This window comes from Magallana gigas, chromosome 5 (assembly GCF_963853765.1).
Source record: "Magallana gigas chromosome 5, xbMagGiga1.1, whole genome shotgun sequence".
Taxonomy (NCBI): domain Eukaryota; kingdom Metazoa; phylum Mollusca; class Bivalvia; order Ostreida; family Ostreidae; genus Magallana; species Magallana gigas.
This window is the reverse complement of record NC_088857.1, coordinates 43283359-43307528: the sequence shown is the minus strand read 5'-3', so window position 1 is coordinate 43307528 and position 24170 is coordinate 43283359. Positions and strand designations below refer to the sequence as shown.

At 32.6% G+C, this 24170-nt stretch overlaps 4 protein-coding genes across 5 annotated transcripts in view; all 4 read left to right on the top strand.

Moving 5' to 3' along the window:
- The window catches only part of LOC105340593 (tRNA (guanine-N(7)-)-methyltransferase), a 31534-nt gene that overhangs the window by 6077 nt on the left and 1287 nt on the right, over nt 1–24170 (top strand). The window contains exons 3-4 of one of the 2 annotated variants that reach the window (XM_011446730.4): nt 21463–21647; nt 22108–22221. In XM_011446730.4, the coding sequence (XP_011445032.3) occupies nt 21463–21647; nt 22108–22221 (299 nt within the window). Of the gene's footprint in view, nt 1–44; nt 1336–21462; nt 21648–22107; nt 22222–24170 lie in introns of those variants that run through there. The other variant, XM_066085655.1, reaches the window with a different exon arrangement.
- Nucleotides 2666–4163, top strand: LOC136269486 (acetylcholine receptor subunit beta-type unc-29-like). The gene has a single exon (XM_066085654.1). The coding sequence runs from the start codon at nt 2666–2668 to the stop codon at nt 3950–3952; it is 1287 nt and encodes a 428-aa protein (XP_065941726.1). The 3' UTR covers nt 3953–4163.
- Nucleotides 8464–10698, top strand: LOC117686737 (neuronal acetylcholine receptor subunit alpha-6-like). The gene has a single exon (XM_034462407.2). It carries the CDS (start codon nt 9395–9397, stop codon nt 10664–10666), a length of 1272 nt encoding a protein of 423 aa, XP_034318298.2. The 5' UTR covers nt 8464–9394; the 3' UTR covers nt 10667–10698.
- On the top strand, nt 15883–18457 carry LOC117686736 (neuronal acetylcholine receptor subunit alpha-3-like). Its single transcript, XM_034462406.2, has one exon. It carries the CDS (start codon nt 16301–16303, stop codon nt 17570–17572), a length of 1272 nt encoding a protein of 423 aa, XP_034318297.2. The 5' UTR covers nt 15883–16300; the 3' UTR covers nt 17573–18457.

Below are 24170 nucleotides of genomic sequence, written 5' to 3'. Positions count from 1 at the left end.
AATATTTTCAAACGTTTTAGCTCTTTTCGTATCTGTCTTTTAAGGAGTACAATGACATTTTTACACAGTTGTTTTGTGTTCCTGATTACTGGACTTGTTTATCGTAATGCTTTTGCTGCGGAGTATAGTGACGCAGAGAATCTCCTAGGGGAATTATTCCGGAATTATTCAACAGACATTAGACCAAGTCAAAATCTGTCTGAAACAATCAAAATATCTTTATACCCGTTCCTTTTTTCTGTGAATGATTTTGACGAAGTTTCCGGTGTCATTTCTATCGTGGGTGGATTTGCTCTTGATTGGCATGACTTTCGTCTCGCCTGGACACCAGCTAACTACGGTAACATTCAGATGCTACCCATTCCAAGAAAGAAACTTTGGGTTCCAAGTGTGTTTTTGATTAACCCTGCAAATAAGATGGAAGCGTTAGGGAGTGATGACTTTTTAGGAAGAATATTCCATAATGGTAACGTGAATTGGACACCCGGAGGACTTTTTCAGACCCTATGTGATGTGAACATGTACAAGTTTCCATTCGACACGCAGTCTTGTTTCTTTACAATAGCGTTGTGGGGTTATATGCCCGAGGAAGCAGTTATGATACCGAACAATAACATGTCTACTATCGATACAACTTATTATTCTTCCAATGCTCTATGGAAACTAGAAAGCACAGTTATGAAATATTCCGATCTTGTTACGACCGAGAATATAATTGAACTCCGGATCAACCTGAAGAGAAAATCGCTATACTTTGTCATCAATATGTTGGCGCCCATCCTTCTTCTGTCCATACTTAACCCTCTGGTTTTTGCCCTACCTGTTGAAAGCGGTGAGCGTGTGTCATATGCCATCACAATATTCTTGTCATTTGCCGTATTCTTGACTCTAATCAGCGAAAATATGCCAAAGTCCTCAGAGCCAATGTCTTTATTGTCCTACTTTTTGATTGTGACAATGACTATGAGTACGTTGATATGCATTCTCACTGTTGTCACTATGCGCCTCCACTTTAAAAACTCAAAAGTGTCGAAAACAGCTGCAACTATTCTGAAGATTTTGCAACTCAAATTTATATGCATTCCATGTAAGAAGTATAAAAAGAAATCGCAGATTCAGGATAATACTAATTTAGATGACGGATTTGCAAGAAATATAAAGGAGGGTAAAGTCGAGCCGCTTAAAGTCGAACCGGTAGAGGAAGATACATGGAAGGGAGTAGCGGAGCAATACGACCGAGTATTGATGTACTATTTCTTTTTGATTGTCTTTCTCCAATGGATGATGCTTTTAATTGTCATGTCTATCTGAAATTGTCTTCATATCCAATGTTTTTTCTCTCTATTTTTTTTTTATTGTACCAAGAACATTAATGCATTCTTACTACTTCGCCATAAAATCGCCAGCTTTAAAACGTTAAAACAGCTGCCACTATCCTAAAGTTGGAACTAAAATTTCTTATATTCTTTTTTTGATAAATGTATTGTATAAGAAATTAGAAAATATAGTTTTGCTTGTCAATATGGTAACCAGATATTTCACAAACTGTATTATGTAACTGAAATATATTGACATTCAAGTATTAGTTATGACTGAGAATAACTTTACTATTTTGGTGCATATTTATAAAAAGACAATCTATATATTTTTTTGTTTCTGTATTCTAATAGTAAATTGTTGATTGGCAAAAGTGTGCATACTAGTATTGTAAAAATACCAATTGTGTTGATGTGCAGTATATTTGTATATATTGATGCACGGCTATTACACACCTTCATTGTACATTCATTTAGATTTGCTTTATTCTAATAAGAGAAATTTGATATAAAATTTGTTTTATAAATCACAGCAGAATTTAATTTTATAATAACACTATATAACTCTTAGTTTACTAATTGTAAAGCTCCTACTTTGCCTCCTAAAACTTTCATTCCTTAAAGTTGTACATCGATCCTGTATGTTGTGTCACGTCGTTTAAGCAATATTTCGGCTAATTGCGTCTTCATAATGATTTGAACATGTTGGCCCCAAACACATTATTTGAATGATACTGAGATAAATGTGTACGAAACATTCTTAAAATCAAAAATGGAAAAATAATTTTTTTCATTATGTGCTCAATTCGTTACCATGCTCCTTTAATTGTAGAATATTGGGTCTTTTAAATCAATACAACTTTTGATTATATTTAATTAATTCTTCCTCAAATAATTTATTTGAAAAGATTATTTCAAACCTAATTGAGTAATAGATTGATATTGATTAAGAATTGTTGAGGTTTTAAATAATTCATTAATTAGCCCTGTATTGATTTGAAGACGATGACGTATTTTCTACAAAAAAATTGGTCATACCAATGCTAGTCACCAAACTTGTGATATATTGAGCAAAACGAGACAATTAAATGACCTGCAAGTGGTGTATTCGGTGATTTTCCATATGACATTTTTTTATGGGATTTACAGTAAGTTCTTTAGGTTAATTGCAATATATTATCAACCTTCATATGTGTCTGTAGTCATCAACAATTGACTTTGAAAACGAACTGGAGGGACAGCATTTCAACATAAAATAATCGCACCTTACAGATTCGAAACGAAGTGGAAAACGATTCCTAATTAGAAATTGCGCAATCATCTCGTGACATTGTTTGTAATATTTGTTGATGATGATGATGATGATGATGATGATGATGATAAAGAGTTTCTATAGTTTCCTGTTCGTAAATAGTGTTTCGTTGTTTATTAATGTTCGAGGGGCTAATTATAATAATGGTGAACGACTCCTTGGGGATTTATTCCAGAATTACTCAACAGACATTAGGCCAATTCAGAATCTCTCTGAACCAACTATAATTTCTTTGTACCCATTTATATTTTCTTTAAACAATTTTGACGAAGTATCTGGAGTTATTACTATTGTTGGTGGAATCTCACTCGAATGGCATGACTTTCGGTTGACTTGGACGCCAAGTAACTATGGTGACATTATGAAGCTACTTATTCCAAAGAAAAAGCTTTGGGTTCCAAATGTGTTTTTGATCAATCCTGCGAATAAGATGGAAGCGATAGGGAATGATGATTTTTTAGGAAGGATATCTCATAGTGGCATAGTGCAGTGGGCACCTGGTGGTTTGTTCAAAAGTTTATGTGATGTTAACATGTACAAATTTCCTTTTGACACCCAGTCATGCTCCTTTTACTTAGCTCTTTGGGATTATTTTCCCATGGAAGCTGTTTTAATTCCGAGCAATAATATGTCCAACATTGATACATTGTATTATTCTTCAAATCCGTTATGGAAACTAGAAAGAACTGTGATGAAAAACTCATATCTCGTTACAACCGAAAACGTAATTGAACTCCGGATCAATCTGAAGAGAAAATCGCTTTATTTTGTCATCAATATGTTGGCGCCTATCCTTCTCCTGTCCATTCTTAACCCTCTGGTTTTTGCCTTACCTGTTGAAAGCGGTGAGCGTGTTTCATATGCCATCACAATATTTTTGTCATTTGCCGTATTCTTGACTCTAATCAGCGAAAATATGCCAAAGTCCTCAGAGCCAATGTCTTTATTGTCCTACTTTTTGATTGTGACAATGACTATGAGTACGTTGATATGCATTCTTACTGTTGTGACGATGCGCCTCCACTTTAAAAACTCAAAGGTGTCAAAAACAGCTGCCACTATTCTGCAAATTTTGCAACTCAAATATTTATGCATTCCATGTAAGAAGTATAGAAAGAAATCACAGATTCAGGATAATACTAATTTAGATGACGGGTTTGCAAGAAATATAAGGGAGGGTAAAGTCGAGCCGCTTAAAGTCGAACCGGTAGAGGAAGATACATGGAAGGGAGTAGCGGAGCAATACGACCGAGTCTTGATGTACTATTTCTTTTTGATTGTCTTTCTCCAATGGATGATGCTTTTAATTGTCATGTCTATCTGAAATTGTCTTCATATCCAATGTTTTTTCTCTCTATTTTTTATTGTACCAGGAACATTAATGCATTCTTACTGTTCCGCTTTAAAGGCTCCAGCTGATAAGTGTTTAAACAGCTGCCGCTGTCCTAAAGTGTTTTAAACTCAAATGTCAAATTATATAGTATGTATTCTATAAACCAAGCGGGAAAATAATTAACAATTTCGAGATACTTCTAATTTAGATGATGGATTTTAAAGAAAATATAATGGAGGGTAAAGAAGAGATGCTTAAGGTCGAGCTGGGTGATACGTAGATGGGAGTGGCATCAAATACTATATTCCTCGTTGGAGAATCTATACATATTTATGAATTTAATATATAAGAAATTTTGCTGGTCAATATCATAACCATGCTTTGGCGATTTATTGGATTGTGAACTGTTAGTAACTTACAGGTTGGGTGTATATCTCTGTAGATATTTGTTTTATTTCAGTATAGTTGCCTGCATTTCCCGAGTTTGAATACAAACAGAGACTTAAAATGTTTTTAACTTTTTCACAATGGTGTAGAGGTTTAATAATTTTGTAGTATTCTTCACAAAAATCACTAGTATAAAATTATTAAAGATTTTCTTTATTATATACATGTAGAAATGTATTGCAATTTTCATGTAATAACTGATTTAAATATAGACATCTATATCGTTCTCTTATTTAAAGATCTTATTGGTAGAAATAGTAATTGTATTGTATTAGATATGTACTTTATTTTTCATTCATATGCGTTTGTTGTATTCATCTTTCGATTTTCAGTACCAAATATATTCTTCGAACTGCATCAGAATGACAATTTATTTTATTACCACTTTATCTGATTTATATTCTACATACATGTATTGTGAGTCCTTTCTTGGATTCTTGTCATCTACACATTAGAGACAGGATACTATATAATCTTGCGCATAACAACACGTCTTTAAACATTTTTACCTTGTTTCTGCATATAGCTTTTGATGATGATAGAATTATTATGTATGAAATATTTAGTAGTGTAGTTTAATTCCTAGATTAGGTTAAATGAATAGAAATGTACCAATGCAAGGTTAGATGAATTGAAATGTACCAATGCAAGGTTATATCTAAGTTGTAGACTTATTTTATGGTAAATAATGTACAAAATACAGTTTGTGGCATGAATGACAATAAAATATGATTTATAGATATTGTTCACAATTTAATACCGTCAATTAGGTATAGAAGACGATTATCATAGATAACCTGGAATGTATGACAATTATCAATGATATCCAGGTGTGGATAATCATTACTACCGAAGTAAGTGATGTTTTTTGTATGATTGACTATCCCTGATATGTCGTTATCCATTGTAATTATATGATTTATGTAAGTATCTATTATAATATTTACTAGATATAGGATCAAATGCCTATTAACACTGATGATTAGTTATAGATGATAATCATCTTTGGTATCCAAGAATTACCTCAATAATAACTGATATCTGTATATAAATGACAGCAATATCTAATATCTATCTATCTATCTATCATTATAAGTAATGCACAGGTAAGGATGATAAGAATAACTGATATATAAATATAGATAATCACAATATCTGATAAACTGCTATTTCCGATTGTTGTTTAAAAGGGCATGTTTTTAAACAATATAACTTTTGGAAATCCAAGTAATGCTGTGTTTAATTTTCTCGAAACAATTCTTCATGATGTCTGCATTAATTGAGTTGTTACGCAGTTAGAATAGTTTGTAACCCTGTCCGAATTATGTGATTGGGTTCAAATCGCGAAACAGTTTGATTTTTTATACATATTTTTTTTAACCGCATGAAAGGTTATGTATATTTTTCATCATAACTGTGTCCCCGTTTTTTACTTGGATTATGAGCATTTTCTTTTGTACCAAACAATGTACTCATCAATGTATAAAGGTTTACCCTTTTATGAAATAACCGGGTATGCCATATTCAAAGATACATGAACAGGTTGTTGAAAAAAAAACCAAAACCAAAACAAACAAACAAGTTAGGCAAAGTATGAGTCGGTGATGAATCAATAGGTAAATGAAATGTGTAAGGATAAATTTGTTACACTTTTCTTTAATATCCACTTCTAAGTATGCGTTTATCTAGATACTATAACAGCATACGATGATTATAATTGCAACTCTGGCGGTTTTGAAAAGCCAGAATTAGATTTATTTATTTGCTCCAACGAATGATATTTTAAACACGCTGGAAAGTAGAAATCAAATTATCATGTTAACATTAAAATTCAGAATATAAGGTCATATTCTTAACTGTATTTATGGAAATCAAATGGTGGTTGTGTTCGATTGAAATGCGAGTAAAATGTCTGTGTATTTTGCCTACATATGGAACATATATAAATGTTAATATGTAGTCGTCTACATAATGTGTCTATATTTAGATATGACTCTTCAAGTGAAACGGATATTTAAAGGTCCTTTTTATTTGGTAATAATCTCGCTTTTTTGTAACGCCCTCTTTAATAAGGTAAAATATATGAATTTTTTCTTTAATAAGTAATAGTTTTAGATTTACAAACGATATCCTAAAATTTAAGCTTAATCTGATCGATAGTCTGTTGACTATCCAGCCTCTTTCGTCAGCAATATTCTTTTTATCAATTCCATTATAATTCTAAAGATATTTTACTTCAAATTCATTTAATTGATAATCGATATATATTTTGTCATTGGTAATTGTTGTTTCAAACAGAGCGCCATGTAATCACCCGGCCAGCAACTCGGTATCTTTAAATTAATGAATACACTGAACTAGAACTACACTGTGATGCGGTGGTAAGGTTTTTTGGATCAATGTCATTTCTACTATTTCATTCAATTTTTGATAAAAAAACAAAGGTTTTTCAAGATCCATGTGTACACGGTCACAGGTTTATAACTTAATAGAGTTATTGATTGTCGTAGATAATTAATTGTTCTTGCATTGATTTTGAGATGCAGACGCATTTTCTGTAAAAATAAAAGGTGAGTCACCAATGATTGTTGTCGAACTTAGGATTTTATTTAGCAATATTCATCAAATGATTTGCTGGTGATGTTTTCAGCAATTTTCCAAATACGCGTCTTTAGCTCACCAGTGCCGAAGTCTCAAGTGAGCTTTTCTGATCAAGATTTGTCCGCTGTCTGTTGTCGTTGTAAACTTTTCACATTTTATCTTCTCCAGAATCTCTGGGCCGATTTCAACTAAACAAAGCATCAGTCGATAATTAGAATTTAAATTTGTTAAAATGAAGGGCCATGTCTTCTTGAAAGGGGAGATTGTTAAAAATTATTGAAAATATTTTGGTATTTTTTAAAAATCTTCTCAAAAACATATTTTCCAAAAAAGCTCAAATTGTGTGGAAGTATCCTCAGATAGTGTAGATTTAAGGACGGCAGACCCAATTACCACAATATATTTTTTATTCAAATTATATATATTATTACAATACAATATACATTATATATTATTATATTGTATAATTAGGTAATGGCGAGTGAAAATTAAGTGTGTCATGACCTTGAACCAAGGTCATTCGGGCAAGGTCAAGGTCACTGGCAGAAAAAGTGCAAAATTCATTCAAAATTCCGGTCCATATCTTTCTTACGGAGAAACATTTGAAGTTCTCAGTTCACACAAAGATTGCTTATGACCTAAGAGTGTGTCATAACCTTGACCCAAAATTCGTGTCCGGTCCATATCTTTCTTATGGAGAAACATTGGAAATTCTTACTTGACACAAAGTTTGCATATGACCTAAGGGTGTGTCATGACCTTGAACCAAGGTCATTCGGGCAAGGTCAAGGTCACTGGCAGAAAAAGTGCAAAATTCATTCAAAATTCCGGTCCATATCTTTCTTACGGAGAAACATTTGAAGTTCTCAGTTCACACAAAGATTGCTTATGACCTAAGAGTGTGTCATAACCTTGACCCAAGGTCATTTGGGCATGGCCAAGGTCACTGGCAGATAAGTGCAAAATTCATGTCCAGTCCATATCTTTCTAATGGACAACTATTGGAAGTTCTTAATTCACATCAAGATTGCTTATAACCTGAGGGTGTGTCATGAGCTTGACCCAGGGTCAATTGAGGAAGTTCAAGGTCATTGTTTAAAAAAAAATGGGCTCAATATACCAATAATTCAACATGTTTATATTAGATGGCTGCTTGAAATGTGGAATTTTGTTTGATTCGAGTCATGTTTGTTAACGTAAGGATGCAAATGTCCTCATGCATTAACAGTTAACTTAAACTAAACTGGAATATAAAGAATAGGAATTGGTTTGTGTACTCATATAAGCATAAACAGTTTTAAAAAACAGAGCAGTTGTTATTTATAGAAAATGGACGGTGAAATAGATTCATCCAATATTTTCTATAATAGAAAAAATACGTGAGTTATGATTTTTTCTTAGCGGGGGGGGGGGGGGGGGTATCAATTGTGAGCTTGCGGACCTCTAGTTTTGTCTTATTCTGATATACGTTATTAAGACATTCATATTCATTGAATATGCGCGGATTTCTGCGCAGAGGTGCGAAAACTTGAATTGGGTCCGTCGTCCAAGTTTGTTCAAATCATGGTCCCTGGATGTAGGGTGGGGCCCCGATGGGAAGGTCAAGTTTTGATTAAGAATATATAGAGAAAAACTTTTAAAATCTTTTTTTCTCAAAAACAATTTGTCCAGAAAAGCTAAAATGTTTATGGAAGCGTCCTCGGGTGGAGTAGATTCACGTTTGTTTAAATCATGATCACTGGAGTATAATGGGGCTACTTTATTGGGGGGGGAGGGGGGGGGTATGTAAAATTTTTACATGGTAAGATATAGAGAAAAATTCTTCTTGAAAAGCATGAAGCCAAAATAAAGTTGAAACTTGTGTGGAAGTACAGATTGTGCAGATCGAAGTTTGATCATGATTCCCTGGAGAAAAGTGGTGGCACAAAGGGGAGATTTTTAAATAGGAACAAAGGAAAGTCTAAAACAACAAAAGGGATTTGGTATTATGTGGGTTAAAATCGGCAGATTTTTTAGCTTTTTGTGTTCAATCGACTGTACTTAATTGTCAATTTATTTTGAAATTGATACTGATTATACTCATTTGATAAGAGTTATGGCTGTTGTTGCTCAGGTAAGCGATGTGGCCCCTGAGCCTCTTGTGGTTGATTGCTAGTAAGTTAATTGAACTTGATCCATAACATTTCGACCTTCATATGTTCCTGTAGGTTCCTGGCAATTTGCAATTTGACATTTATTTACCTGATCATTTCTGCACAGAAATTCAACGTTCAGATTAATAGCTAGGTGGAAAACGTTTGAAAAGAATATAAACAAGTGTTATATAAAATATTCTTAGCCTTCAGTCGCCTTGTGGGTTTTGGAGTGAATGAATTAAATTTTACGATGAAAAATATGTGGAATTCCAGGACCTCTCTGTTATTTATCGCTGGATTGTCTTTTTTGACTGTTCATTGTGCAAGTTTTTATGACGGTGAACGACTTCTTGGAGATTTATTCCAAAACTACTCAACGGACATTAGACCAAATCAAAATCTGTCGGAAGCAACAAAAGTTTCTGTTCACCCATTTATTTTTTCTTTGAACGATTTCAACGAAGTTTCAGGGGTTATATCTATTGTTGGTGGATTGTCTCTCAAATGGCATGACTTTCGTCTGAACTGGACGCCAAGTAATTATGGTGACATTGAGATGCTACCCATTCCTAAGAAAAAGCTTTGGGTTCCAAGCGTGTTTTTGATTAATCCTGCGAATAAGATGGAAGCGATAGGGGATGATGATTATATAGGAAGAGTATCTTATAGTGGCATAGTGCAGTGGTCACCTGTAGGATTGTTAAAATCTCTATGTAATGTAAACATGTACAATTTCCCCTTTGATACACAGTCTTGTTTCTTTACATTTGCTCTCTGGGGTTTTTTGCCATCTGAAGCTATTTTGATGCCTGGAAGTAAAATGTCTACTATCGATACATCTTATTATTCTTCCAATACTTTATGGGAACTAGAAAACACCGAGATGAAATACTCTAAAATCGTTAAAACTAAAAATATAATTGAACTCCGGATCAATTTGAAGAGAAGGGCTCTTTACTTTGTCATCAATATGTTGGCGCCTATCCTTCTCCTGTCCATTCTTAACCCTCTGGTTTTTGCCTTACCTGTTGAAAGCGGTGAGCGTGTGTCATATGCCATCACAATATTTTTGTCGTTCGCCGTTTTCTTGACTCTAATCAGCGAAAATATGCCAAAGACCTCAGAGCCAATGTCTTTACTGTCCTACTTTTTGATTGTGACAATGACTATGAGTACGTTGATATGCATTCTTACTGTTGTCACCATGCGATTCCACTATAGAGACTCTAGCTTAAAAGTGTCGAAAACAGCTGCAACTGTTCTGAAGATTTTGCAACTCAATTTTTTTCGTATTCCATGTAACATGTGTAAAAGGAAATCACAGATTCGAGTAGCTTCCAAATTAGATGATAGATTTGTACAAAATGTAAAGGACGGTAAAGTCGAGCCGCTTACTGTCGAGCAGGTAGTGGAAGATACGTGGAAGATAGTAGCGTCTCAATACGACCAGGTCTTGATGTACTATTTCTTTGTGGTCGTCTTTCTCCAATGGATCATGCTTTTAATTGTCATATCCATCTGAAATTGTCCTAAGAACCAATCACTTGTTTGTCTTTTTTTAGATTGTGACAATGAGAATGAGCACGTTGATATGGACGATTACGGTTGTTACCATGCTGTTTCGGTTTAAATATTCTAGCTTTAAAGTGTTTGTAACAGCTGTATCTATTCTGAAATAATTCAAAACTCAAATTTCCATGTAGTCCATGAGAGTCAACGGTAACCACTTAATATTCTTGATTTTATATGAAAAATATGCCTCTGGGCGCCGTTATACCGCGTGTGCAAATACTACTTAAGGTTTATACTTATAAGGTTGAATTTTTTGTATTCTATATGTATACGTGATTTTCATATTCTTATTCATCGTTAAATTTTGACAATATTCGTTTTATTTTTATTTACGTAATCAACATTGAATACAAACCCCATGTTTCTTAAAAGTTGTGTTAGTTTAATTTAAAGTATCCTTTAATTAAAGTCTCTTTTAAGACTACTTTAAAATTTTATATTAGTATAAAAATCTCCCTTTTACGTATTGTTGCATCATTGTTTAGGTTTGCATTTGCATAATTAAGAAAATGGATTGAAAATCGTATACATTTTGTAGAATTAGTCTTTGTGTGGTTGTGAAATAAATGTATTATGCTTTATTAGTGTGTGTTTTTTTTAACATTGGTTTGCTTTTGTCAAATCCTTATCTTGGAATTCTAATACCAAAATTGTAGAGCAGTTGCTTTAAGGACGTTGTTTACTCAGGGTTTGAGTTCTCAAATCCGGATTGTTAACAATTTCAATTTCAGGAGTAAAATTTGTTTTAAATACAAAAAGTATATATGAAATGAATTATTATTGACATAACAATCGATATTTTTACTTAATTATGGAATAAGCCTCTGACAAAGCTTGACTTATAGCAAAACAGAGGAAATTCGGACTAAATTTTTCAGATTTTGTTTTCCACTGAAATATTTTTGGTAGTACTATAATATTTAAAATTAAGATTTTATTTGTTAGTGAACACAATTTTGCATATTTTCTGTTGGTTTTATCTTGCTTTTTCGTTCAGATAATCGTATGGCACACACTACAAAAATATTGAAAAATGCTTAAAAACGATAAAAGACACCGTGTCTCAAAATTTTGATCATTGACCTCATATAAATTTTATGCCAGCAGAGAAAGGTCAATATACTTACTTTAATACTATAAATGTTTTAGCATTATCATCATTCAGTTTTTTGTTATATTGAATAAAAGAAGGAGTAATATGAAAACTGATAGAGGAAATTCGGACTAGAATATCTATAAAAATTGTGAATGAAATCTTAATGTTTTGTATCTATTTAACGTCACTACCATTCTTAACTGTATCTCATTTGCTGAAGAGTTAAGCAACTTGTATTATTTTCACAATTAAGAAAATCTCAATCATAGTGTAAATTTTTGATGGATTTTTCTTAAATTTTCCAAAAATATTCAATGGTCATTAACTCAAAAAGTAGGTCATTGACCTACTTTTTTGAAAGTGATGAATAACACTACAATGTTAGGTCTATAACACACAATAGTTGGTTTTTCATTATCATCAGTGGAATTTTTTTTATTCTGAGTAAACGTCATCTTTAATGTACATTCTACTTCTAATGATGATTCTTTGCTCTGCTTGGTCTCTTAGTATCTACATATTAGAGAGTGGAAAATCTTTGTATGGGGGGGGGGGGGTGGTACTGTAGATAACAATAATCATAGATAAATGGAAAAGTATGAAAAGTACTAGTATTAATAAATGTAGGTGTTGTTGATATTTTACTACTGATATCTTTGAGCGATTGGCAATTACCGCTGATAGTGTTGTATACTGTATAGATGACGATAATCTCTTATATCTAGTTATTTATAGGTTGTGGTGGCAATTTTGATATATGTCTAGAAATTTATGGTAATGATAATTAACATCTAGACGTTGATGAGATTTATCAATGATATCTATAGTCTGTCCAAAGATATTTATTACGCACATTTTCTTTATTTATTCAATATTCATAAATACCTTTATTTTGGTTATTATTTATTTCCATTAATTTTATTTGTTTCTCATTTTAACCGGGTTTTCCGAAGGAAAAATCCGGTTATTAAAATTGTGAAAATGGCGGCGGGCGGGCGGCTGCCAAAAGGGTACCCTCATTGTACGGATAACTCCTCCTACAGTTTTCAAGATAGGAAGTTGTTCTTTTGCAGATCAATTATACATATATCAGAGGTGTACATATTGCTAGGATTTTGATTTCCGATAATTTATGAAAAAAATACCAGCTTTTGAACTTAGTCATTTTTTGGCAAAATATTGCATATAGGGTACCCTCATTGTACGGATAACTCCTCCTACAGTTCTCAAGATAGGAAGTTGTTCTTTTGCAGATCAATTGTACTTATATCAGAGGTGTGCATATTGCTAGGATTTTGATTTCTGATAATTTATGAAAAAAATACCACCTTTTGAACTTAGTCATTTTTTGGCAAAATATTGCATATAGGGTACCCTCATTGTACGGATAACTCCTCCTACAGTTTTCAAGATAGGAAGTTGTTCTTTTGCAGATCAATTGTACATATATCAGAGGTGTGCATATTGCTAGAATTTTGATTTCCAATAATTTATGAAAAAAATACCAGCTTTTGAACTTAGTCATTTTTTGGCAAAATATTGCGTATAGGGTACCCTTATTGTACGGATAACTCCTCCTACAGTTCTCAAGATAGGAAGTTGTTCTTTTGCAGATCAGTTGTACATATATCAGAGGTGTGCATATTGCTAGGATTTTGATTTCTGATAATTTATGAAAAAAATACCACCTTTTGAACTTAGTCATTTTTTGGCAAAATATTGCACATAGGGTACACCATTTCACTGGATATGGGTTGACTTGAATTATGGATACAGTTCACATAAAAGAAAACCCGGTTTGCTGTCACATTGACAGCTTTTCACTTGTTCTTTCTCTCATCTTAACCCTACGAGAATTTCAACTCCTTTAATGCTGCAATAACATGTTTTATATTATATTATGAACTTATTGTATTTTATACCTGTTGAACTTATATAATTCAAATATAATTGAAATATCAATTGTAATCTTGAACCTTTGGGAGAGGACTAAAATAGACACAGCTTGATGTGCAATCCTATTATGTACCTATTTGCATATACCTAATTGCTTAATAAAATATTTGTTAAATTAAATACCTCATGGTGCAAACGATGTTCTTTCTTTCCAACATTTCTCCTTTGAAACGCCCACTTTAGCTTGCCGGGTTTGAATACACGTTAAAAATAAAACGAACGGGAATTTTGCATTGCAAGCGAGATGAAAGTACCCAGATGATAACATTGAAAAAATGAGCGAGGTATTCCGAGCGACCTCCAAATGGAGAAAAGGTGTTTACATTTCCCATTAAATTTTTTTTAGAAGGAAATCTATTTTCGTCACTGGGAATTTTTTCCAGTGAAAAACGATAATTTGTCCATGAAGATATATCTCCGATACTTTTCCTTTCATCAATTTTAATTGCATTTCTTTCACAGATATGTGAATTTTTATTCTTTCAAAAAAATCTTTCAAACGTGCTGCATAAGTATCTTGGACAGACTGTAAGTACGAGTAACAAATATCTCCTGTGAAAGAATGGATAACAATTTTGCCTACCTCTAGATATTTTCGATAAAAATTATTGATATGTAGATCATGATGATAGTTTATTGTCGAAAATTAGTTTAAAATATTATATTGAAATTACATGTATTTTTATTTTTTTTTTAAATATATCTATATTTATATATATGTCTATATATATATATATATATATATATATATAAGACGGCAAATATTTTCTGAAACTATTTTGGTGAAGTGACACATATATATATATAGTGGCTGCAAAAGTATTTCAATGCGACCGAGTATATATGTACTTTTCGATTTCGACAATGAAAGTTAGACCGTCCATTAAAAATTAAAATATATGGTAGGTTTCACACATTCTAAGTAAACTAACAGCTTACATACAGCGGGAATAGGGTTGGAATTTGAAATAATTTAATGAAGATTTAATTACGCAGTTTTAAAGAAATCTTAATAGATAACAGATGATATTTGTTCACGAAGACATTTGGTTTGACTGAGAGGTCGCTTTGTCATGATATTGTGCTGCTACAGTATGTACAGTGTACAGTCTACTGCTTGTGTGACGAGCTATGGAGGACACTCAGTATTTTTTGTTAGGCCACTATCATATTTCACCCCCTCCCCCCATTTGACCGGGTTTATTAACTATAGAGCACGGTACATTTTCAAAAGTTAATATTCATATGAGATATAAAATATGAAAAAGTAATACATTGTACTTGGTAAAGTAGTTTGAGCGTCATCATTTTTCTGTAAACAACAAAGACATGCTTTTTGTGTGTATTGTTTTAATAAAATGTTCAGATTTAGTGTCAGATTTGAATATCTTCGTAATTTCTTGATGATGGCGAACCTTAAGCTGGTGCAGTACACTTCGATGTTGTGGCGTACCATTCATCGAAATAAAGAATAAATTGAGTACAATTTTATAAACACATGTAATTTTTTTTAAAGTTATCAGGAAACAGCGAGCACAATGGGTTAGAAGGCTCACTACTTTTATGTACATGCAAGTCCTGAGTTCGAATCCCGCTGGGGATTTTAAAAATTTGAAAATTTTAATCCGATGAAAGTATTTTAAGTACATGTGTAATGTAATTTAATTCACATTGATATCGACAGATGTCCCATACCACCTTAACTTCAATCCATGTTTAAGTGTAACAACCATCGTGACTTTGTGGTCTTACAATTGAGCTACATGCACTTTCTTAAGCTTATAATCAGATTTAATTTTAAGAAGGAGTTTGATATTCTTTATACTCGTCGGTAATACTAGTATTCTTTTCATCTGCTATGTTTCTTTTACGTAACTAAAATTGTTGTTTGACTTTCAATTATACTGTATTCCAGGATTGACTCATTCCTAGTTGTTTTTAATTGTTGTTTGAAACAGAAGATCACATAATAATTGTATCAGCGGTTCAGTGTTGTATCCGGAAATTCACTCACTTTCCATGCAACAAGATGTATTCATTTGTGACAAGTTCTTAAGCATCGATTTCATTCTATTCCAATTAAAAAACAACGCTTTTTTTCCAAATCCAAATATCATAATATCATACTCAATTGGGTTATGGGTTGCTGAAGTTAAAAGGTTGCTGCATCCTAAACGTTTTCAATAATTCATCCTCCGTTGATTTTCGGTGACCATTATTTATCTTATGTAAAAATAGTAAAGTTGGCACACTAGTGATTGTTATTACAAGTGTAATTGTATAAAGCAAATGACGTGAATGTGTCGCGATTAATGTATTTGACGATTTTCCATTTGATCTCTTTTGGGGGATTACTTGTAAATTGGTTGAATTTAATGCGAAACATTTAAACCTTCACACATTTTTGTAGGTCTCAGGGCAAGAGTATTTCAGATTGGAAATAGAATTGGAAAAGTTAAATACACATGAAAACCTGTCACAAATATATTTAGCCTTGTGAAATTTTAAAACAAAGAAAATCTTATTCCAACGATGAAATGCATAAGTAGTTCCTGTTATTTTCTTTTACTCACTGCTGGATTGTCGTTTATGAATGTTCAGTGTGCAAGTTATAGTGACGCTGAGCGACTTCTTGGGGATTTATTCCAGAATTACTCAACGGACATTAGACCAAATCAAAATCTGTCGGAAGCAACAAAAGTTTCTATGCACCCACTTATTTTTTCTTTGAATGATTTTGACGAAGTTTCAGGGGTTATATCTATTGTGTTTGGAATCATACTCGATTGGCATGACTTTCGTCTGACCTGGACGCCAAGTAATTATGGTGACATTGAGATGCTACCCATTCCTAAGAAAAAGCTTTGGGTTCCAAGCGTGTTTTTGATTAATCCTGCGAATAAGATGGAAGCGTTAGGGAATGATGATTATTTAGGAAGAGTACATTATAGTGGCGCAGTGCAGTGGACACCTGGGGGTTTGTTCAAAAGTTTATGTAATGTAAACATGTACAAATTTCCGTTTGATACACAGTCTTGTTTCTTTACTTTTGCTCTCTGGGGGTTTTTGCCATTTGAAGCTGTTTTGATGCCTGGAAAAAACATATCTACTATCGATACAACTTATTATTCTCCCAATGATCTATGGAAACTAGAAAGCACTGAGATGAAATACTCCGATATAGTTACAACTGAGAGTATAATTGAACTCCGGATCAATCTGAAGAGAAGAGCTCTCTACTTTGTCATCAATATGTTGGCGCCCATCCTTCTCCTGTCCATACTCAACCCTCTAGTTTTTGCCTTACCTGTTGATAGCGGTGAGCGTGTGTCATATGCCATCACAATATTTTTGTCATTCGCCGTTTTCTTGACTCTAATCAGCGAAAATATGCCAAAGACCTCAGAGCCAATGTCTATATTGTCCTATTTTTTGGTTGTGACAATGACTATGAGTACGTTGATATGCATCCTCACAATTGTCACCATGCGATTCCACTATAGAGACTCTAACTTAAAAGTGTCGAAAACAGCTGCAACTGTTCTGAAGATTTTGCAACTCAAATTTCTTTGTATTCCATGTAACATGGGTAAAAGGAAATCGCAGGTTCGAGTTGCTTCCAAATTAGATGATGGATTTGTACAAAATGTAAAGGACGGGAAAGTCGAGCCAATTACGGTTGAGCCGGTAGAGGAAGATACGTGGAAGATAGTAGCGGAGCAATACGACCAAGTCTTGATGTACTATTTCTTTTTTATTGTCTTTTTCCAATGGATCATGCTTTTAATTGTCATATCCATTTGAAATTAGTTTACATGTATTAAATCATTCTAATGATGAAATGACGTTTTCTGTAACGGAAAAGGAGAACTGCTTTGCTTGTATGAATGCCATGTATTGACTTCTCAAAATGTAGAAAAATATTAAAACAATGGGGATTGTTTTGTTTAATTTATTTATTTTAATGAATTAATGAAGACATGATACTCTAATATTACATAATGGATAAGTATATATCTGAAATAGAGTTTCGATACCCTCAAAATCTACAGAGATTCAGATCAGATTATATCCTTATAACTTCCCTGTATTACTAAGCTGCTTCTAAAAGAATAATCTTAAACTTAATGTTTTAGATTAATCAAACCGGCTTTATCAATGTACCGTGATTGTTCACTTTTCAGAAAACTTGAAGTCGGATTGTCATATGCTTCCATTGGCCCTATGGTGAAGGCACTTGTGGATAAATCAGTTAAACCTCTATTTATTGCATTTATTCTATATGAAATAACTGCACTTCTATTTATTGCATTTATTCCATATGGAATATTTGCATTTATTTCATATGGAATATCTGCACTTCTATTTATTGCATTTATTCCATATGGAATAACTGCACTTCTATTTATTGCATTTATTCCATATGGAATATTTGCATTTATTCCATATGGAATATCTGCACTTCTATTTATTGCATTTATTTCATATGGAATAACGGCACTTCTATTTATTGCATTTATTCCATATAGAATAACTGCACTTCGTAAAAATAAAAATATAAAAACAGCATTTTATGTCTACACATTTTAATGCAAAAATCCTTCATTCCTTTGATAGCCTTTGTCGTGCGTACTTTTCTTCGTGTTTGGTAAAATTGTGTCCTATATATGAATCGATTTCAATAACCGTCGTCAGCTTGGTTTCATATATATATATATATATATATATATATATATATATATATATATATATATATATATATATATGGGTCATTATCAAAATATGCAGACTTTTAAAATATGTAAAACATGAGAAAATTATTGGTGAAAAAATTACTTTGATTGCAAAAAACACATTTAACAAACAATGAAGTATAACATCTAAAAATTTGCAAACATTGGAATCTACCATTTGGTTGATAATTAGACTAAAATTAAATGAACTGTGAAAATTTTGTCAGTGGTGTAACAGGCATATAGTTTAGGAAAAAATTCTTAAATAAAATAAAATAATTCTTTTAAAATGATGGACATAAAGTTTATATCAACAAACTTCATTTAAAGTTATTAGAATTAGATAACAGAAAATATTTGACACATTTACATAGTGACCAACATAACATTTGAGACAAAGTCTTGATGTTACTCAACAAATTTTTAATTTGAGCATTAAAAAGAACACAACTGGATTTTTCTTTTAATGGAGCATAAAAAAGACATTATTGTAAATGCACTGGTGTTTTCAAATATACATGAATCATTGTCAGTTAATTTTATTTGGAGAAAAATGTACACGTTACACCACTGATTATTATGTTTTACCACTGACTTAAAGTTGCACCACTGACCTAGTGATAATAAATAAGAGATAAGCGTGTTAAATTTTGTAAAATAAACTAATTTCTATTTTTGATTGCATTTAAAACATGATAAATTTTATCTTAAATAAAAGTTTTCGTGCCTCTTCTTTCATAATCTGAAGATAGACACACTGTTACACCACTTATAATCAGTGTTACACCACTGACACAAAAATGGCATGTAGATGTTTTTTTACATGAATTCACTCATTCTTTGATGTTATATTTTTTACTATTGGCATCCACACACTAATATCCACCTTGTACCGAGTTCGAACTTTCTTCGGCTCATCAATCTCGCAAACATCTTCAATACTATACCAGCTCATATCAATCATACACTTTGGATAATAAAATTGAAATTTCTCCAATTTTCTCCAAAATCTATGCATACAATGCATATACACTTCTTCTTTGTCTATATATGTTTTTTGAAGCTCAGCTAGCATTTGTTACCTTTAAGTATTTGAAAGATTTTAGTATAACATAATAGGAAATGTGAAATGTCAGTGGAATAACATATATTATTGTACACTATAAGTCATTAAAAAATTTGATTTTTTAATAAAAATATGATGTGGATAATTTCATTTCTTTATTAGAATAAATTTGTTTTTACTTTTATCTGTTAATCAAGTATTTAAATGGGTAAAACATAATTAGAGCATACAAAATGTCAGTGGTGTTTCAAATAATGTCAATGGTGTAACAGGTCTCATTTTCCAGATTAAGAAAACACAATTGCAATTAAATAGTCAAGCTTTCTTTATTGTGACAGTGTCTAACTTGTAAAATTGATAAATAACAATTGTTCAAAATGCTCAAAATATAAATGAAATGGAAGAAAAAGTAAAATAATTAAATAATGTCATGTGGTGTAACAGTTTTTTCAGTGGTGTAACAGCAATTTTTGGTTACACCACTGACCGTTATACCACTGATGTATCCATAGTAAATGTAGCAGTATGACCCAAGAGAACAGTTACTACACGAAGCTACATAGCCTATGTTATAATGTGATAAACATTCATCATTTATGTGAAAAACTTTTTTGTTCTTTCATAATAGAAAACCTTAAATAGCACGTTATCCCACTGACACAGTTTACATTGTATTTTTCGGAGCATACTAACATTTTCTGCCATATTTTCTATCACAATGATGTCATCACTGATACATTTATCTTTTTAGTAGCAGGGAATGATGTCACTATGATCTGGGGGATTCCAACTGTAGTACAATATTATTTACTTGATGTATTTTAAGATATTTTTATATAATTTGCCTTGTAACACCAATGACAAAATTTTTTTGTACAAACATATATCTCATCAAATTCATTGTTTTTAAAAGAGAACTTGTTAAGGAGCATAGCAGAAATTAAAATATGAATGTTGTTTTGAAAATTAACGGCGATTTTTGGAATAAAACATCAATATTATTGAAGATATTGTAGGTTAAAGACGTTGGAAAAATTTAATGACAACGTAAATTCACTGAAATCTCATAACAAATAATATTTTTTTTATACTTTAAGCAGTAAAATTGTCGATTTATTTGTTCAACAATATGGGTTTAAGTTTCTAAAATCCAATGGTACTGTATATATTCCCCAGAAAATTATTTTCCCCCCTTTAAATTGACACTGACGCAAAAGGCTGCATATTTTGATAATGACCCATATATATATATATATATATATATATATATATATATATATATATATATATATATATATATATATATATATATATATCAATTGCAGGTTCGTTCCGGAGTAAATATGCAAGGAGTCAGTAAAGATCCGAAGCCCGGAAACCATATTGTCTCGTGCTCAACCTAGTCTATATTTTCTCCGCTATCTGTAGATGTTTAAGCACAATGTCCATTATAATGACATTTTTTTAGGATTGAAATTTCAGTCTTGTCTTTTTGACCATGTTGACCGCAATGAATGAATTACAGTTTGTCTATCACGTGACAAACTGAAATTGCACATTTTCTGAAAATGATACAAGAAAGGTTGTGCCGACATATGAACCTCAATTGGGTATTTTGATTGCGCGTTAAGTTAAGTATTAAACAATGTAAAGTTAAGATAATAAGGCATCAGAGAAACAAAAGAACATCTATATTATAGGTTTAAACAAATAGCCATATATAGTTAAACTGGTTTTTGTTTTATGAGGTTAAACCAGGTTCGTGACCCCAAACCATGATATACATCACACAGCACCCATAATACTTAAACATGTATCTTTATCTATTCTTTAATTCAAATTTCCTTAAGAAACAAATAATACGCCTTTACCATAATGTACCCATTCATTTTCAGTGTCTTTGTCACCAATGTTTTCCGAATCCCTTATGCTTGGCATTGAAATTCGGGTGAAGGTACTAGATTATGTAAAAGACAGAATCAAAGCCCTTAGAGCTCAGAATCCCGGACAGTATACCAACATCTCATGCATTCGGTCCAATGCCATGAAATATCTCCCGAATTTCTTTCAAAAAGGACAGGTATTTCTATATTTACATTTCTCAACATCCAAGCGCTGGTTATTTGAAATATAATGTTTTACCAGTGAATTATTACTATTTTATTTATTTATCCATTTTTTTATTCGGTCATGTATTGGGTACAAAACATTATCTTTCTCTATAAACGTTTTTTATTTGTGACAATGTCTTTTTTATGTTACAATTTAATCCAGCATAAAGTAGAATAAATAATTGTAACAAACATCTTCAATTGGATTTGTTTCTTAATTAGTCGCCTTCCTAAAAATTCATTACCGTCGTCCCATAAAAAAGGACCCAAATTTTTGATAAATTCTGTTTATTTATAACTTTGCATATTTATATCCGTTCTTTAGAACCAAAAATTAATGCAATTTACAGATCTAAATTTGAAACCTTGCAAAAAGTAACAAATATCTAACCTAATATTGTTGACATTCATGTAGCATTTTGATTTTAGTTGTCGAAGATGTTTTTTCTATTCCCCGACCCACACTTCAAAAAAACTAAGCACAAGTGGCGGATTATCAGTCAAAGCCTGCTGGCGGAGTACGCCTATGTTTTAAGAGTCGGGGTATGTATTCAAACCAGTGTACTATGTACGTTTAACATAAGAGTTGGGGGTTTATATCAAAAGCCAGTGTATTTACGTTTAACATCAAGAGTTGGGGGGGGGGGTATATATCAAAAGCCAGTGTATGTAATTTTAATATCAAGAGTCGAGGTATGTATCAAAAGCCAGTGTATGTACGTTAAGGTATGTATGAAACGTAAGGGTGCGTATCAGGAGTCGGATTTGTGTCAAATCTGGCTTATTTTCATCTATTGGGGTATGTATCAAGTCAAAATTCTCAAGAGTAGTGGTACATGTAACTGTAAAGTCAGGGTTTACATCGTATATTAAATCGGCGGCGTTAAATCAAAACTTGTGGCATTATCAAATGTCGGTTATGTGTCTAGTATTGGAGTAGGTACATATATCTAGTGCCAGGTTTATGTAAAAGAAAAAATAGCGCCGGGTACATTTATGTGTTCAGTATCAGGGTATAAGTGTAGTGTCAGGTATGTGTCTAGTGTAGGGTATCAAATGAAGGGTAATTGTTTAGTGTTGAGGTACATGTATTTATCAAATAACGAGTATTTGTCTAGTGTCGGGGTATAGAGTTAGTGTCAAGTACATGTGTGTAGTGTTGGCGCCAGGTATGTATTAAGTACAGGGTAATGTATCAAGAGTGTGATGTGTGTTTATAGAATATGTATGTGTCTAAAGTCGGGGTATGAATGAAGTGTCGGGAATATGTCATGTGTCCCGGTTTTTATCAAGTGTTGGGCATTGTGTTTTGTGTCGTGGTATTTATCAAGTGTAGTGTCGATGCCTGTACATGTATATGTCAATTGTTGGGATATATATCAAGTGTTGGGTCTTTACCTAGTGCACATGTCGGGTTGTGTATCAAAACTGTGTCAAGTATTTGTCTAATGTCGGGGTATGTTCCTAAACAGTGTCAAATATTTGTCTAGTGTCGAGGTATATACCAAGACAGTACCAAGTATTTGTCTAGTGTCGAGGTATGTACCAAGACAGTGTAAAGTATTTGTCTAGTGTCGAGGTATGTATCAATACATTGTCAAGAATTTGTCTAGTGTCGGGGTATGTATCAAGACAGTGTCAAGTATTTGTATAGTGTCGGGGTATGTACCAAGACAAGTGTAAAGTATTTGTCTAGTGTCGAGGTATGTACCAAGACAGTGCCAAGTATTTGTCTAGTGTCAAGTTATATACCAAGACAGTGTCCAGAATTTGTCTAGTGTCGAGGTATGTACTAAGAAAGTACAAGGTATTTTTCTAGTGTCGGGGTATGTATCAAGACAGTGTCAAGAATTTGTCTAGTGTCGGGGTATGTATCAAGACAGTGTCAAGTATTTGTCTATAGTGTCGAGGTATGTACCAAGACAGTGCCAATTATTTGTCTAGTGTCGAGGTATATACCAAGACAGTGTCCAGAATTTGTCTAGTGTCGAGGTATGTACTAAGAAAGTACCAGGTATTTTTCTAGTTTCGGGGTATGTATCAAGACAGTGTCAAGTATTTGTCTAGTGTCGGGGTATGTATCAAGACAGTGTCAAGTATTTGTCTATAGTGTCGAGGTATGTACCAAGACAGTGCCAATTATTTGTCTAGTGTTGAGGTATATACCAAGACAGTGTCCAGAATTTGTCTAGTGTCGAGGTATGTACTAAGAAAGTACCAGGTATTTTTCTAGTGTCGGGGTGTGTATCAAGACAGTGTCAAGTATTTGTCTAGTGTCGGGGTATGTATCAATACAGCGTCAAGTATTTGTCTAGTATCAGGGTATGTATCAATACATTGTCATGTATTTGTCTAGTGTCGGGGTATGTTCAAAGACAGTGTAAAGTATTTGTCTAGTGTCGGGGTATGTTAATTCAAAAACAGTGTCAAGTATTTGTCTATTGTCGGGGTATGTACCAAGTGTCGGAAATGTTTCTAGTGTCCCGATTTTT

What these genes read in the sequence shown, in the direction of transcription:
- LOC136269486 (XM_066085654.1), top strand. Translation starts at nt 2,666, where the DNA reads ATGATGATGATGATGATGATGATGATGATGATAAAGAGTTTCTATAGT.
- LOC117686737 (XM_034462407.2), top strand. Translation starts at nt 9,395, where the DNA reads ATGAAAAATATGTGGAATTCCAGGACCTCTCTGTTATTTATCGCTGGA.
- LOC117686736 (XM_034462406.2), top strand. Translation starts at nt 16,301, where the DNA reads ATGAAATGCATAAGTAGTTCCTGTTATTTTCTTTTACTCACTGCTGGA.